The sequence below is a fragment of the Aphelocoma coerulescens genome, chromosome 1A (genome assembly GCF_041296385.1).
Source record: "Aphelocoma coerulescens isolate FSJ_1873_10779 chromosome 1A, UR_Acoe_1.0, whole genome shotgun sequence".
In the NCBI taxonomy this organism is placed as follows: domain Eukaryota; kingdom Metazoa; phylum Chordata; class Aves; order Passeriformes; family Corvidae; genus Aphelocoma; species Aphelocoma coerulescens.
In genome coordinates this window covers 8,316,716-8,333,541 of record NC_091014.1, presented here as the reverse complement: position 1 = coordinate 8,333,541, position 16,826 = coordinate 8,316,716, and the positions used below count along the sequence as shown (strand labels likewise).

Here is a 16,826-nt window from a genome sequence, read left to right as displayed (position 1 = left end):
ACAGCACCACTCAGCTTGGAGTCATCTGCAAGTTTGCTGAGGATACATGCACTTGATCCCTTCATCCATGTCATTAATGAAGATATTAAATAACACTGGTCCTGATATGGACCCCTGAAGGACACCACTTGTCACTGACATCCATCAGGACTCCAAACCATTGGCCACTGTCCTCTGGATGTGACAATCCAACCAATTTCTCATTCATCTAACAGCCCACCCATCAAATCCATACCTCTTCACTTTAGAGAGAATGATGTTTGGAGGCATCTATCAAAGGCTTCACAGAATTCCAGACAAATGACATCTGCACCCCTTGGTGAAGCCATGCTGGCTGTCCTGAATCACCTCCCCGTTCTCCATGTGCCTTAGCATAACACAAGGTCTAGCAGGATTTCCTCCACTCTGCCAGCACACCAGTCCAGTCTGTGAGGCCAGGTTACACACTGAACCACTGGAGTGACCTGGATTAAAAGAAGCCCTCTGGGATGGAGCTATTTTAAACCCAAATCATTTAATTGGTTGAGTGTATAATTATGCCAGCACAGCTGAGCTGCTCCAGGCAGCACAAGCCCTAGGAAAGCAGGGTGGGGGAGAGGGTTTTGATAGAGAAAAAAACTTACCTTGAAAGGAATGGAAGTAAAGGTAGCTTCATTTATTCTTGTTTTGTAAGAAAACTCCCCATCTTGCCCTACCTATACAACTCAATATCCACCTAACCTGACAGCACAGCTCTGTGGACAAAATGCAGAGAGGTGAAGGAGAACGTGCAGCTAAGGTGTTCCTTTCTCATGCAGTCTCTGTACAATCTTCCATGTTCATTTACCCTGTGAAAGCTGAGCACATTTCATGGTGCTTGCCACACCCATGTTGTGCAAAGAGTGATTATTAAATGATCACGTTAATTATCCTCATTGATGACAAAATACCAGTTGTGCTCAGTATATATGTAAAGTAATGATGTCCATTCCCTACTCAATTTTTCAGTTTGCACCAATTATTTCTGACAAGGAGATATGAGAAGCATTCCCATGGAAGAAGGATAATCTTAAAGAACTGCAGGAATATAACTAGGGAAAAATGAGCCATAGATGTATAATCATTCAAATTAAGCAGTAGAGTTTAAAGCAGTTTAATTCAACATCTTAATTAAGGAATCTGCTCAGAAGAAAAGAATATAAACTGAAAATGAGGCAGTAAACTTGGCACCTAGTTATACTATTGAATAAAAAGGATAAAAGATAGACAGTGCCAGCAAAGCTACTCCAACAAATGCCCCAAGGCGACTATTCTAAAATACTGCAGCCTTACAAACAATTTATTTCTAAGCTGAAAAACTGATGGCTCAAAATCAGGACATCATTCAGACCCAGTCTGAAAACAGTCACCAGATATTATCTTTACTCCAAATCACACCTGTATTTCTGCAAGGGCTTACTCAAGGTCTCTGATTAGGACTGGGGCTGGAGACCAAACTTGTTTTCAGATGGATGTTTTGCATGAGACACCTGATGTACACCCACATTATGTATACTATGTGTGAGCTGGTTCCCCCTGCAGCCAGCACTGCTCCGATATTTCACGACAAGCATTACACAGGATTCTCTCAGCAAGTTAGAAATCAAGGGTAGGAGAGAAAGAGAGAAAATCTATCCTTTCTGTACTAAAATGAGAGAGAACACAATCAATTTCTCCTTGACATGCAGAGACACGGTACCACCAGCACCAGCACCTCATTCATATGATCCCAGGATTGTGGATGACAAGGATGCAGCAGATGTTCACACCAGCCTGCACCAGTGCAAACACCCAGGACCATGGTTCATGCTGTTATGTGATAATGTTTCTAATATTCTGCCTTTCAGAGCTTTCCATACTGAAACACAGTGCTTTGTGCCCGCTCTCTCCTAGGTGCAAACCACCACCATGTGCATCTCTGTGAGTCTCAGTGGCTTTGTTGTGCTGGGCTGCCTGTTTGCACCCAAGGTGCACATCATCCTTTTCCAGCCCCAGAAGAACGTGGTCACTCACAGACTCCACCTCAACAGGTTCAGTGTCAGTGGGACCGGGACCACTTACTCCCAGTGTAAGTAACAAGACTGCCACCTTTCCGTGGGGTTGTGGTGAGTTTGGGTAAAGACAAGATGGGCTGAACTATATGACCCTGTGAAAGCACCACTTCCTTTGTGTCTGGAGAGGAACCTCATCCCCTTCCCATGGGAATCAGCTCAGAGCCTGCTCTGAAGCCCACTGAAGTCAGCAGAAAGTTTTTGATGGGCTGTGACTCCAGCCTGTTGCACACACCAAACAGACCCTGTGTCTCACTGTCACTCTGGCAGTGTGACAGGAACAGATTGCCTGGGAGTATTCCTGTCAGAGCAACATGCTGACAGGATCTGGGCCACAACGCAGCATGCTCTCAATGGCTCATCACCTGCATTATAAGGAAAGGCTCCAAGTCTACCGAAAATGCATCCAAGGGATGTCATAAACTGCATCTGTATGCAGAGCATGATCAATACCCTTTGTCAGTGCCACAGCCTGGAGAAGCAATCAGTGTTCTGTTGCAAGGACAACTCATTTGCTCTGATTCCCTTCTTTCCTTCATCTTCACTCTCTTCATCACAAGCAGGCTGTGATTTTGTTTTGAGGCTGTCACTCCTTTTCTGGGTGAGTTGCTCAGAGAGTTTTATGGATTACAAAAAAAAATAGGTCACCTGTATATTTTTTTTGGTTTTTTCTTTGTCTAGCTTAACTAACTTAACACGTCAAAGATGGGAGCACACAGCACCTCATTCACAGAGCTCTCTGGACAGCATGTCCACCCTGGAATCTAATTGAAAAGCACACTACAACTGTAAAGAGGAAGGGAATAAGAAACAGAGGAGAGGGGGGACACAGAGCAAGGTTTTTCCAGCAAGTTCACAATAACCTAGCCTGAGGTTTTTGAGTGTCACTTAAATTTCAAAATTGTCTCAAAAGCTTTGGCACTTCAGATTTCAGACAGAGCATGGAAGTAACTTGGCACCCTGCTGTGTGTCACATTAGCATGGATTAGGAAGTGAAGGGATCCCAGGCATCCCTGGCTCTCCCATCCCAAACCACACTGTGCAAGAATGCCCAGGGTCCCTTAAGAAGAGATCAGCCGTGTGGCTTTATATGTTCCCAGTCTCATCAGAGTCAGGACTGCATCCAGCCCTGACACCAGAGAGCAAATACTCCTTGCTGTTTTGGAAAATGTAATGAGATGGTCCTATGTGCCTGAAGTGCTGAATATTCCCAAAAGACCAATGGATTCCCAAAACCTCTTAGAAGTTTGGTCCCTTGATGAAATAGTAAGTCCCATGAGATTCTCATTCCTTATGAATTTTGTGTAAGCAGTCTTTCCAAGTTTTTTAATACTCTCATGCTGGGGAATGAGCTTAGTGAGAAACCACTTTGATTCATAAACACTTTGTTCTGGATTCTGGATTGCATTTTGGAATTTGATACTTTTATTTTAATAGCCGGGTAAAACATATGTGTGTAAGCATGCATGCAACTGAGAGATATCCTCAGTGCACATCTTCACATTAAAACCTGCATTTTCAGACTTGCGAACAGCTTGAGGACATTAAGAAAAGCACAAAAAATCCAGACTTGCAATCTCTTACTACTTCATTATTTAGAAAGATTGCTGCAGTTATTTACTTTTACTGTTTTCATCTAATTGAATCAGGGCTGCTTGCCTTGTTGGGCTTTTTGGACCATGGAAAGACATGGAAGTAGGGCTGAAAGGTTCATCACATACAAAGGAAACTGCCCTGTAGTTTCCATCTAGGACAATCATTTGGGAAAATAACACTGTCTATCACAGTGACAATATTTTCAAGATGAAAAATCTTCCCTTACTCCCTTCCATTAATTTGCAGATTATTTTAAATACATTTCCATTATTTTTCTTAACTGTTTAGTCATTTATAAAACTCCAGAAAGGGTGCCATCCATATTGGTTCCAATCTTTGTCTAAAATATTCCTCTCATCAGTTCTGGGGCTGTCAGCTGGTTTTTATTTTGGTCTTGATAGCATTTTCATCATTCAGAAACTTCTTAATATCAGACTCATCAAAATTAGGTCTAGGGCATTGTATTAACTTTGAAAAGCCAGTTCTTACACATTGTCAGAGCTCTAGAGGTCAGGAGTACCCAAGCTGCTTGAACAGGCAGTGTTTTCCCTATCTCCACGGATCCCCACCTCCATTGCATCTCAGGGTTGCCACCACCTCCACTCCATTGATCATGAATGCCATGAGCACAGTGGGTCATGAACAGCGAGTCACACATAGACAGTTTTTAACACAGCTCCCTGAACCATGAAAACTGGTCAAACACTATGAGAAAAGGTAAGTGACTCTCATGATGGTCTTGGGTGATCTGTGTGTTAGCTCCAAGCTTTAATCATTCTGATAACTGAAGTCTGGACTAAAAAGAATATAGATTTAAGCTAATTAGAGGCAGGGTAAGAGTGTACCTATGTATATGACATGTTTTGAAATATGTATATCTGTACACATTTATTTGAACCTGAAAATTCCCATTTGGCAGGGTGCTGCATAAGTTCTGCTGCCCCAGCATCCCCCCGTGGGATGTTCCCCTGTTTTCCTTTTTTATGGGTTTCAGCACCCATAAAACTTCGTGGAGAACTCAGGTCTGATTTAAGCACCTACACAATTCAGACTAAGCTTTTACACCCAGATGTCCAAGTTATGTCCACATGGAAAGCTGCACACAGAGCTGAGCTCCTTCAGGTGGCCTCCACGGTGGTCAGAATGAGAACTGAAGCTATTGTTATAGCCAGACTGGCAATTTTTTTCCTGCTGAATTTATTTTCCCAGGCCTGGCTCCAAACTAGCCCTGATATATGGCTATTATATATGGTTAACTCACGCTTGTGCAGCTGTGAGCATGAGTAGAGAAGACAATGCTCTCAGGCACATGGTGTGATGCTTGGGGTTGACCTGTGCAGAGCCAGGAATTGCACTCAGTGATCCTTGTGGGTCCCTTCCAAGACAGGATATTCTATGACACCATGACTCTAAGTGGCCCACAGACAGAAAATTCAGATCTGCCTGTTCCTGGATGCGTAGGCAAAGCTTCAAGGTCACCATGGCAGTGCCGGGCTCTTGCATTGTACCTGTGGTTCTTTTCCTTGGATAATCTAAGCAAACTGAGGGACAGCCAGGAAAAAGGAGATCAAAAGCATGAACTCGAGCCAAATAACTTCTGCTGATGTCACACTTTTGTCCTTGGTCTCAACACAAAATGAAGGTGAAGTGTCTCTTGCACATCCAGCAATATTCCAGGAAACCCCTTGGCGGCTGCTGTAAGACACAGAGGTGTAGCTCAGAATCCTGCAGGGCCAGTGATTAACACTGCTGAGGTCTGTAATGAAAAGCAAGGTCTTTTGTTCTGTCTCAGGAGAGCTGGATGCTTGGTGTGAACACTTTACTCCACCCAGCAGAGTTAATAACTGCATCCCAGCACTACAAGAGAGGTACGTGCTGTGCAGGAAGCCTGGAAACTTGAAAAAGGCCACTCATTTCTCACCTACCACCATAAATTTCTGTCCAATTTTTATATCCTCCTGACCCAGTTACCATAGTATTTGAGCTATTCAGGCTTGTCAGTGTGTTGGACTTAAAAAAAGAAAAAAAAGCCTGAAGCTAAAAAATCTCTGGGTAAGTGACTGATGTTCACAGAAACAAAACGCTTTTGCCTGTAGCCATACTGCAGTAGAACAGGGATTTGAATCAGGTTTCCTGAGCAGAACCAATTTTTCTAACAAAAAGTAGAAACAAAAATAACAACAATAATAAAAATTCAGGTCATTGTGCTGCCATGTTATACCCAGTTAAAAACAGAATACAAAACCTGATAGTTAACTTTTACCAGACATGATGCCCTGTGGTCTTTCACATACAACAGTTGCTCCACACCTGTGCCTCACAACACACATCCATGTTGTGAGACATCAAACTCCATTGACCTAATGCAGAAGTGGGGCTTGCTCTTGGGTCTCCTGTTTATCAGGTAGAGGTCCTACCCTCTGAGTAGTAGATTAGTCCAGTAGATGCCTCTAAATTTCTTTTGTTAAAGCAATTCATTTTTCCATGAAATATTTATAGTCAATGAAAGAATGAAAAATACTAGCTAATTTAAGAAAGAATAATTTGTTCTAAAAATTATACTGAGCATCTTTACAGAGGCAGTGTGCAACTGAGAGTGCAGCCAGCATCAGATGTGGAAGATTGAGCATGCCCTTGTCAGCTGCATAAATTGCTTTTTACACTGGATGATTGAGTTTACTAAGTCGTTGCTTGCCATGTGTTTTCTCTGATGAAGGCATCACATTTGTCTGGGTCACTGTTACCATTAACCTGATGCATCTTTCAAAAAGCAGCTTTATGGTGCCCTGAGCAGAGATGTCACAGAGTATCTGAAAACACATTCCTGATGCCCAATGGGTAATTTTGACAAAGATGATCAAAGTGTGCTTTTAAATTAAAATCCACAAGACTTAAGCAGAATAGGGTAATATACTCTATGCTCAAAATACAAATACATCTGGAAACAGATTGTTAGGTTTAGTAGTCACCTAATACCACTAAAGCAATAAAACCTGATGTATAAAATGTTATACCATGTAAACAAGTTTATCAGAATCTGGCCCTCACCTCTGGATGCATATTGAATCTATTCTGGGATTAGGTAAGGAATAATCTTGCTTTTAAATTCAGTTATTAGAAAATTTCTTCACTTCATCAAATATGTTCTTAGAATTCTTATTTTTATTTATTAAAAGGTGAGTGGCACAGAATTCTAATATGGTAGATTATCTCCTGGATTTAAAACTACATATATTTTCCTCATGAATGTCTTCTCCAATTATGTGAAAGCGCAAAGGATCAGACCTTAGCATTTCTTGCCAATAAAACACAGAAAATCCAAAGGTTTCGCTTTTTTTCTACTGAGGCACGTTAGCATCATTCTAGCTGTGTTAATTCACACTATCATGCAAAGTGCTACAAAGTGAGACCCAGTGGCACAGAATCATCATAAAAAAAAATTCATGTATTTTATTCTGACACTTCTTGGAGAAGCGTAATCACCCTCTGTGCTCCCAGTGGTCAGCAAAGTGAAATCAGGTTACTTAAGAGTCAGCCTCAGCTTTGAGGTGCCATGCTGAGGTGCAAGCAGCACCTCCGTCAGCTCTGCTGCTGACACAGACAGTGACTTTTCATTGGGCACCTTGGTTAAATGGGGTGAGATGGTCCAGATGAACACAAATCCTAATCCTATGTGTTGTCCCTTTTTGCTGTTCTGAAGTCAGTTGATTTTCCCCTCTCTTTCTCTTTCAGCATCTGCCAGTATGTACGTGCCAACTGTGTGCAACGGGAGGGAAGTTCTGGACTCCACCACTTCGTCTCTGTGATTGTGGCTCGTGGTTCAGTTCTTGAGTTTTTAGACTGTTAGGCAAAATTTTGCACATGTTGTGCACTCCAGAAAACACCAGAAAACAAAAGACATCCAAGCAAAATTAGTACCTTTTTTTAGAAACAGTGTAATAAATTATTTTTGAGGATTGTACAGTATATAGTGACGTTCTGGAACTTTTTAGACTGATTTTAGCCCTCCTGTTGTTAACGGTCGTAAGGGACATGTAAATAACCATGGTTCACAATGTGCATAGTCCTGCAGTAAGGGAGTGATTGTTGCAAGCACAGTTGCAATGTTAGGTGACTTCTTTCCTACGAATTTTTTTTGTAGCTCCTTGTTGTAATTAACTTAGACTGCATTTCTATGTTGTATATTACAGTTACCTTACGTGTAACAGATTGGTTTTCTCAGCACAAAACAGCAGTATTAATGTAAAGGCACCAGTAATAAAAAGATAAAAGTTTTTCAGCATGGTTTCATTTTTGTTTCTTACTCTCTCAAGGTCATTACATTTTTCTAGAGAGCAGGTTAGGTAAAAAGGATAAAAAGTCTGGAGTGTGTGTACACAGGTATTTGTGTGTTGGTCTGTGCCTGTGTTATAAAATCCATATCACAATATATGTGCTTATGATTAATGCTTTTTCAAGGTCACACAGAAATTCCCTCTTCTTAAAAAACCTCCCACATTATTAAAGCACCTATTTTTTTGTTGTTGTTGTTGTTATGAAAATGTAGGGTAATTTCCAAAAGTGAAAATGTCTAATTTCATCTTAATGAGATATTAGCAAAAAATTTTTGACTTCTGGTTCACTCATTTGGCATGGCTAAATGCTGTCATGCACACAATAGATTGGTAGCATATAAAAACAAAGAGAATTTAGATTAGGTTGGAAGAAAATCTGTCAGAAAAATAGCTAAGACTGTTTAATTGTTTAATATCTCCAGCAGAAACAAAGCTGCTTCAGCTTATCTGCATCAACAGTGCTGTGAAAGGTAATTGGAGTACCACAGAGACCATAGAGTCAAAAAAGAGAAATGCAGGAAACATTTACACATGTCTCTGGGGTGACCTTTGCATTCAAACCCAATGCTTCAAGACACACATACCACCTACTTAGACAATTGCAAAATACCTTAAAAGTCTGGCTTTTGAAACTGCACTCTCAAAGCTGCTCCCACGCTATTGAAACAGTCTGAAATCCTCCCTTCTGCCAGGTCCAAAAAGTCATTAAGGAAACAAACACACCTTTGATTAATGTGTCTGAGCATATTTACCTAAGGGCTTGTTCCCACTGATCTCATTCCAGCTGAGGTCAACAGGAAAATTCTCGTTGACTTCAAAGGCAATGCAGCGAGGCCTGAAAGTCAGACACTATGGATACATAGTGTGGGATGTACATGTTCTCTGGAGTCCAATTCTCCTGCACTTGCAGATGTTTTCACACATTTCTGGAAAGCTGCAAGTCCTTCAGGGCTGAACTGGCAAAGGAAGTAGCTGTTATTTGGAATGCAAAAATTAAAGATGCAGGTTCTTAAAATTCCTACTGAGAGATAGATGCTTGTATTTTCTAAACACCCACGTGTCCACCAGCAAAGACCTCTTGATGTCAACACTTCCATGACTGGCTACACAGGCAGCCATTTAAGCCTCTACATAATGGAGCTGTCCAGAACAGGAATCCCTGTGGCTTTCCCCAAAACAGACATAGACCAGCCCGCCCTACATGCAGAGCTCTGCATTCAGCTTCTTCCTCTCCACAACCTCTGGCATGCCTAAGGTTTCAGACTTGTTTCCCACCTTGATGCAGGGCACAGGGTCAAATTGTAACAGGCTGGGAGTCTTCCATTCCAAATCAAGACCTCTTAAAGCACCTCAGTTTGGGCAGCTACATTCATTTGGCTTTGGTATGCTCTTTTGTGGACTAAGAGACTGGTCACAGTGTGACAAAAGGTCAGAATATCTGACCATAATGCTGACGTCTCAGCTTTATGGAGCTCTTAAAAATGCCTAGGCCAATGGGAGTTTCTTCTCAATTTTTATGGAAAGCCACAATCAGGGTCAAATGCACCTCATCTAACACTCATTGTTTACAAGGCCTAAGTAAATAGCTGCATCTGAGATTGTAAACCCCTTCTTTCTTTGTACTCAGCGGAGGGAAGTAGACATAATTCCCCTGGCTTATCTCAGGCAGACACTTAGGCAGGGATGAATCTCTCCAAATAAAGGCGAGCACGGCTTGCTCAGATCACAGAGTTTGCACTAAAAATTAAGGCATTGTGTCAGATGAATTCGAGCCCCAGAATCTAAATTGACATTACTGAAGTTAATTTACAGCAGGTGAGGATCTCACTGTGCTGGAGTTTTCATTCATTTCGATAGCACTATTGAGATAATGACCCGGTGTCTGTGTCTGAACACCTGCTATGAATACTTAGTTGGCTTGAAAGCCACTTCCTTGTGGGGTTTTCATACAAAACAAACCAACCAAAACATGCAGAGCTCTGGAGTTCCAGCCCCACCGAATGCTCCTGACATTCTTGTACTTTATTTGGCTTTGTCTTGAAAGCCTTTCACTACTTTCCACTAGTTGTCCACGGATGCAGATCGTTCGGTATTGCTTGATGAAGTAATCCAGTTTCAAAGCATAGCAGGATGGAAAACGAAAATGTCAAAGCAGAGGCTTTCCACACCACACTGGCATGAAAACCTTTTGAGAAAGGGAATCACATTTTCTTTTTCTTTGCTGTTGCCTCACATCATTATTCTAGTTTCTCTATTTAAAACAGTTTATAGTTTTTGTACCCATTTACATAAAACTTGGGTTTAGAGTAAAAACCTTTTCCAGTCTCTTTATTGCTCCCATTTGAGCAATTCACCGTAAAGCAGAGGGGGTCCTGGCACAGTTCCTCCCAAGCACCTTGACTGTGAGCCTTGACAGTCACGACACTGCTCTGAGCCCTGCACACTCGGGAGTGAAATGCTGAAATCCGAGGAAACCCCATGGATGAGAACAAGGCTTAACCCAGCGTCTACAGTGCCTTACTGGAGGCTGAAGAAAAGTTTCATCTTTCATTCAGAAGTCATAAGTTCCAAGTACCTCAGCTCTCTGATAAAAATCATAATTGCAGAAAAGTTAGTGAAAAACGGATCACTTTTTATTTATTGGAAGAATAGAAAAATAAGACTCAAAAAGTTTATTGCAGGTCAATCTGAAATAAACAAGGTTTTGGGGGGATTTTTCATCTTTGTTCATGGGTTTGGGTTTTTTTCATGTTTGGTTTGGTTTGGTTATTTTAGAGGAGTTGTTTGGTTTTTATAGCTTTAATGAAGTTTGAAAGCAAGGCCAAAGTCTACTATGGAAAACAAAAATATTTTATTTTTTCTTCAAGTGATTGTATTTCCTTAGTTAATTGAACACAGCTGGTTTCACTCATAGCCAAACCAATTTTAAAATGAATTGCCTTTTCAAACTGAAAAATCAAAACCTATTTTAAAAATATCACGTTCTCCCGGAATGGAAAAAATTCAAAAAATCAGGAAAAAAAATTCCAAAATATCCTGACCACACCCAGAAATTTCAGCTCTGTTTAAGGAGATTTCCACTGCAATCCTTCACCCAATTAGTACAATTAGAGTAAGGGAGACCAAAACAAACCCTTAACTCATCACCAAATGCACTCTGATGTCCATGGTGCCATTGCCTACTCATTAATGCCCACTGTCTGCAAGACAAAGGGCAGTTGTTGTTTATCCAGAGCCACCTCAAAGCTTCTCAGCAAAACACAGGCAAAACTGAGCTTTGTCACTGCAAGAAGAAAAGGCCAGGCTGAGCTGGTTTTCCAAGAGGAGAAGGATGGGGTAGCAAATAAACGTCACAAAACCCTGCTGTGGCTTTTAGGTGCTGTTAGAGCAGCAGCCTCACAGTACACGGGACCTTAGAGAATTCTCCTTGATGAATTCCAACTCTACAGATCCAGAGGAACAACCAAAACACAATGTCAGCTTATGATCAACTCAATTCTTGTGTCTCCCTCGTTCCCGCTGCATGAATTCAGGGTGGGCACATCCAGCCAGGTGACTGACAGTGTCACTGTACATTGTGACCCACACTCTATATTCTGGGATGAGCCTGACTTACTTTTATTTCTATTCCTCTCCCCTTACCTTACCAAAGCAGCACCATTTACAAGTCTTCAACAAGAAATAAAAACAAAGGGATTCAGTGAAAGTAGCACGCAAGGGGAGACACTATGAGAGAACACCACCAAAGATTAAACAGAACTTCACAAGAGTTCTCTTGAGGTTATCACTGAGAAGAGAAAGCTCTGGGGAGACCTCATTGCAGCCTTCCAGTACCTAAAGTGGGCTTATAAAAGACTCACTTTTTATATGGCCAGATAGTAATAGAACAAGAGGCAATGGTTTGAAACTAAAACGGGATATTTAGATTTCGTACTAGGAGAAAATACTGTGAGGGTGATGAGGGACTGGAAGGTGCTTCCTGGAGAAGTTGTGGATGCCTCAACCCTAGAAGTGCCTAAGGCCAGGTTGGATGAGCAACCTGGTGTAGTGAAAAGTGTTCATGGCAGGGGGGTTGGAACTAGAAGATCATTAAGGTCCTTTCCAACCCAAAACATTCAGTCTTTCCAAGATCATTCCCTGTTACATTATCTACAATAGCTATTTAAGTCCTCCATGCTTCATGATATGGGACAGCCAGCAGCATTCTTTGCTGAGGAGGAAATGTCATCCCCATTGGTGTGTCAGCATCAGTTGTAGCTGCTTCTACTCTTACATTGATGCATCTGCATTGGTCACTGCTGGAGAGGAGTCAACAGCCACTGGCTCCTAAAAGGTGACACCTGCTGCTCTCTAATTATAATTAAGTACCTTGATTTTATGGATACTACTGGTTCTGGAAGGACAAAAACTGCAAACTTTTCCCTCTACTAACAAAGAATCCCAGAATCTATTTTTCAAAAACAAATAGTCAAATCCTTTCTTTGAACAAAGATGACAGATCATTGAAGCTACTCAGCAATTTCCCACTGTGGCTCTAAGACACATAGTTTTCCCCAAACCTTAATCAATCCTATTCTGTATTACAAACACCAACCAACATAATCAGAGCCAAGCTAGAACACATTCCTTGTGCATTTCCCCCCTAGCAAGCACTGTCAAATCTGAGACAATGACATTCTGCTAATTTGCCAATAATTTATACAGACACCACTAAAATGTGCTTAATCCTCAAAGAGATTCAGTTGCTTGACTCCAGATTTCAAAGAAAAGCATGCAAATGCAGCAATAAAATGTATTCCGTTTAATCAAGTGAACACATAACAGACTGATTTACATTGTTTTATGGCATCAAAAAAGTTTTCTGATGTGATTCCATGTGGAAGAAAAGGGGGAGGTTGCTGTAAGTATACTTTGGCAGAGCACTAGAAGAGGTCACAGACAGCTGATTTCTTAGTGAAGTGTTAAAGGCTTCCAAAATTTGTCTCATGGGAAAATGGAAACATCTTTAATAGAAAGAAAAGAATAGCAGAAGTCAGCTCAAATATTTCAGTTTATACTTCCTTAATTTTTGGGAAATGCAGTTTTTTTATTTTAAGGTAAATAAGGTCCACAGTATTTGTTTGCATCCCACTATGTTAGCATTGCACCAGATATGCCATTAGACTGTCTGGGAGAATGTTCAATAACATCATGACAAACCATTTGGAAGCAGAGCTAAGAGTCATACAGCAAAGTCTGTCACAACTGTCAAAAAAATCCATTCCATTTTATTTGGAAAATATAATGGAAAGAGAAAGGAACCAAATGACGCCTGTGTGGTATTAAGTCAAATTAAATATAGTTCATAAAAATTAAGGCATTTCTGCATTACAGAGATATGGGTCCAGTGATGAAAAAAGAAATAGTGTTGTGAAGAATGAACTGTAACTGTGTCTGAGAAAGCATACGGAGAGAGAAGGGCAAAACTAAAGGAGATGTAGACAGATGCAATTTGATGGCAGTGAAAAGCTCTACTCATGACTGAAGACCTGCAATGTTCAGGAAAGGCTGCAGTGCCACCAAACATCTCAAGTCCAAAATTTCAAATATATTTTTACTTTATTTTATGAATGTCCATCAGATATATATCTTTGATGCTACAACACACTAGTTGAATAAAAATCAACAACATAAAAACCCTCATCATAAAAGATCCAAGAAGTGAAATCCCAAAGCCATAACCATTTACTCTGTGAGCATATCATCTTTGACAACCATATATAAATGACATCATGACAACAAATACAATGTACAATAATAAGTGTGCAATGGTACAAAATATACAAAAAGGAATGTGTATTTAATATACATTCAACATTACCCCATAAAAATCTTTGTTGGGAAAGTGAAGTGCCTTTTTAAGACCAACAGAAAATGTACACCACTTCAGTTAAGATGCCTAAAGGATCTCCCATCAAAAGAGTAAAGCGTGTGTTCTTTGACTGGAACTATAAAATAACTGAGCTGAATTTTCCCTAGTGAAAAGAAATCTAAACTTCATAAAATTTTTGTCCACATCTAGGGTATAATAAAATATTTAGAGTGCAGAAAACTCAGTTTAATTTAAATTTTACTTAAAAGTGGGCCCTCTTTTATTGATAGACCTAGCTCAGTCATATAAAATCAAAAATCTATATTCCTTATAGTAAAAAGACCATTTCTACCCATGTCTCTTTTCTGGTTTTGATGCATTCCACAATTCACACAAATTTTCTGTAATGGAAATAGGAGTCTGACCAGAGGTCAATACAAGAATTGTTGCTCATTTTCTCTGGCTCTATACAAGTCTTGCATAATTTTACTCAAATATTTTTTGCCTAAGTTTCAGATTCCTTTGAGTTCGACCTCAGTGGAAATTATTACTGTGGATATTATGAAGATCACATGCTTATAATGTGGCTGATTTTATGGAAAAGTCCACCTAGCCTCCAGTTTCCAAGGCACCGCTTTGTGCCTTTCCTCCAGAGCTGGTACTTGCACTGACACAGAATGCATTTAGATGCTGTGCAAGTACATAACCCATGCTTAGCTCTGCTGGACATCCATCCATCCATCCATCCATCCATCCATCCATCCATCCATCCATCCATACATCCTCCCTCCTTCCTTGCGTGGGCCCAGGAATAAAGGAGGCTGAGTATTTCTAAGAAACCTCACAACTGACAAAGCTGATCCCTGATTCCCAAAAATGGAGATTTTTGCCGTACCTCCAGAGTTCAGGCTTTGCTGTTTCCCAGCCCTGTGAAAGATGACATATATGCCACCCAAGGGAGGACACTGAATCTGCCAAAGATGTCTCTTGAAAGGACAAGCTTCCACAGAGAGGGACAAGTGCAACTTGCACTGTAGGTACCACTTTACATCTCTTTATAGAGTTTGAACCTGCTACTGCCTATAAACTCATGGGCCCAGACCTACAATTCACACAACAGCAGTTACCACATTTAAATTTAATAGCACTAGGTTTTACCCCAGCCCTGATGGCCATGTCTGAGGCACCAGAATGGGTTCAATTTGCAGGTGCAACACTGTTCCCTCTTGCATTAGAGGTAAACACAGACCATCCAAACCTTCAAACCATTAAAATCGAAAGTATTTTCCAAAGTTCAAAACTCACCTGAGGCTCATTCCGAGTACCATTCACAATTTTGATTTCAAGAGAGACTCACAGTTATGCCAGTAAACAACAACACACAACCTGTGCAGGAGGTTGCAGTCCTCTCTGAAAATCATTTCTTAGCAATATGCATCGAAGGAGGCAGAAGGAAATGAAAGGTACCTATAAATCACATGGCATGCCTGAGTGATGCCCAGGTGAATGCAAAAAATTAATGTTATTTGCAGTATGTATATCTCTTCCTGAGTTGAATTTCATTCCCAGTATGGAATCCAAGCATCTGCTTTCTGGTTTTTTGGCAAGGTACTCAATCACATGGTAAGGCAATCCAATTTTTTGTTTTGCTTCCTGTCTTCTTTCCTCCTAAATGGCCAAGCATTTCTCACCAAGATCACCACTACAATGTGTGCCAGAATATGTTTAAAATATGGTCCTGTAAAAATAGAAATTAGGTTTGTTTCTTTGAAGGCAGCATTAATTCTTCATATATTCTGGGATCTTGAAGATTTCAACTGAACAGATTCAAAATTATCTTCCTTTTCCTGCAATGGAAAAGACAGGTTCCCGTCAGCTGGGTTTCCTCAAAATCTCTCCAGCAGTCAGCAAAATCACTTCTTCTCTCAATATCCTTTGCCAAAAACTTCACTTTATTTTTACAACAGTAATTAAGGGCACAGTTTGACCCTTTAATATTTAACAACATTACTAATTCTGTAAAAATTTGCAAAACCAATAAAATTATGCTATAGCTATTGTTCATGGTACTTATTTTAGAGGGTACAGGGAAAGTCTGCATTTCATATTCATAGAACAGGACAGGTTGTCTGAGCTGGGGAATTGCAAGGTAATCATCTCTATGGTTATTATCACTTATTAATGTGTTTCCTACAATATATAAAGTGCTTGAAGCATAGTCTGTGAGTGTGAACACCACGGCCTTGCTCCTGGATTCAAATCTCAACACCTCCTCTGGGGCACCCACAGGACAAAAAGAGTCTACAGATCATCTGTTGTCTTGCAAATCAGGGCTAGAGGGTTGAGTTTTCTCTCTGTTTCCATTTCTGGGTGACAGCCTAGGCCATCTGGCCAGCAGGCATCAGAGTGAGCAAGAAATATGGACATACACATCCAAATAGTTAAGAAACTATCTTAAACTACTTTCATAATCTGATTTCTAAAGCCACCCCACACAGATCAGGACTGCCTGGTGCAGATGTGAGAAAGAAGGGGAGAAATTGTCCTTTGCTAGTCTAGTGCAGAGTATGTGCTCTGAAGAACCTGGTATTGTCGTGCTGGAGACAACAGACACAACTAGAACAGCCTCCAATCTGAAACAGGTTTGTAATTATTTGCCTTCTATCTTCTCATTAAAAATAACTCATCCCTTTCTGTATTACAGGCCTAGCTCTCAATCCCTTGGGTTCTTAAACCCACTAATATCTTTGTGACATGCTGGAGAAACGCCATTGCCTGAAGCTTGAACATATAGTTAGGATGCTGCAGATTTTTCTTTTTCTCTCATTCTACATATCTCCTTTCTCTCCCTTGTTCTCCTCCATATATTTTTTCTACATTTGCATGTATATGTAGCAGGACATGACCTTCTTCATCTTTTGCATAAATGAGAAGTGATGTCTATAACATTTGTTTTCGATAAATATGTAACAAATT

At 40.5% G+C, this 16,826-nt stretch overlaps 2 protein-coding genes across 2 annotated transcripts in view; one reads left to right on the top strand and one right to left on the bottom strand.

Annotated features, from left to right (window-relative positions):
- Positions 1–7,944, top strand: part of GRM3 (glutamate metabotropic receptor 3) — a 101,593-nt gene extending 93,649 nt beyond the window's left edge. Inside the window, exons 6-7 of the mRNA XM_069003830.1 lie at positions 1,912–2,086; positions 7,398–7,944. Coding sequence (XP_068859931.1) covers positions 1,912–2,086; positions 7,398–7,471 — 249 coding nt within the window. The 3' untranslated portion in view covers positions 7,472–7,944. The remainder of the gene's footprint in view (positions 1–1,911; positions 2,087–7,397) is intronic.
- Positions 7,945–14,395: 6,451 nt separating this feature from the next.
- Positions 14,396–16,826, bottom strand: part of ELAPOR2 (endosome-lysosome associated apoptosis and autophagy regulator family member 2) — a 100,037-nt gene continuing 97,606 nt past the window's right edge. The window contains exon 22 of the mRNA XM_069035385.1: positions 14,396–15,697. Coding sequence (XP_068891486.1) covers positions 15,638–15,697 — 60 coding nt within the window. The 3' untranslated portion in view covers positions 14,396–15,637. The remainder of the gene's footprint in view (positions 15,698–16,826) is intronic.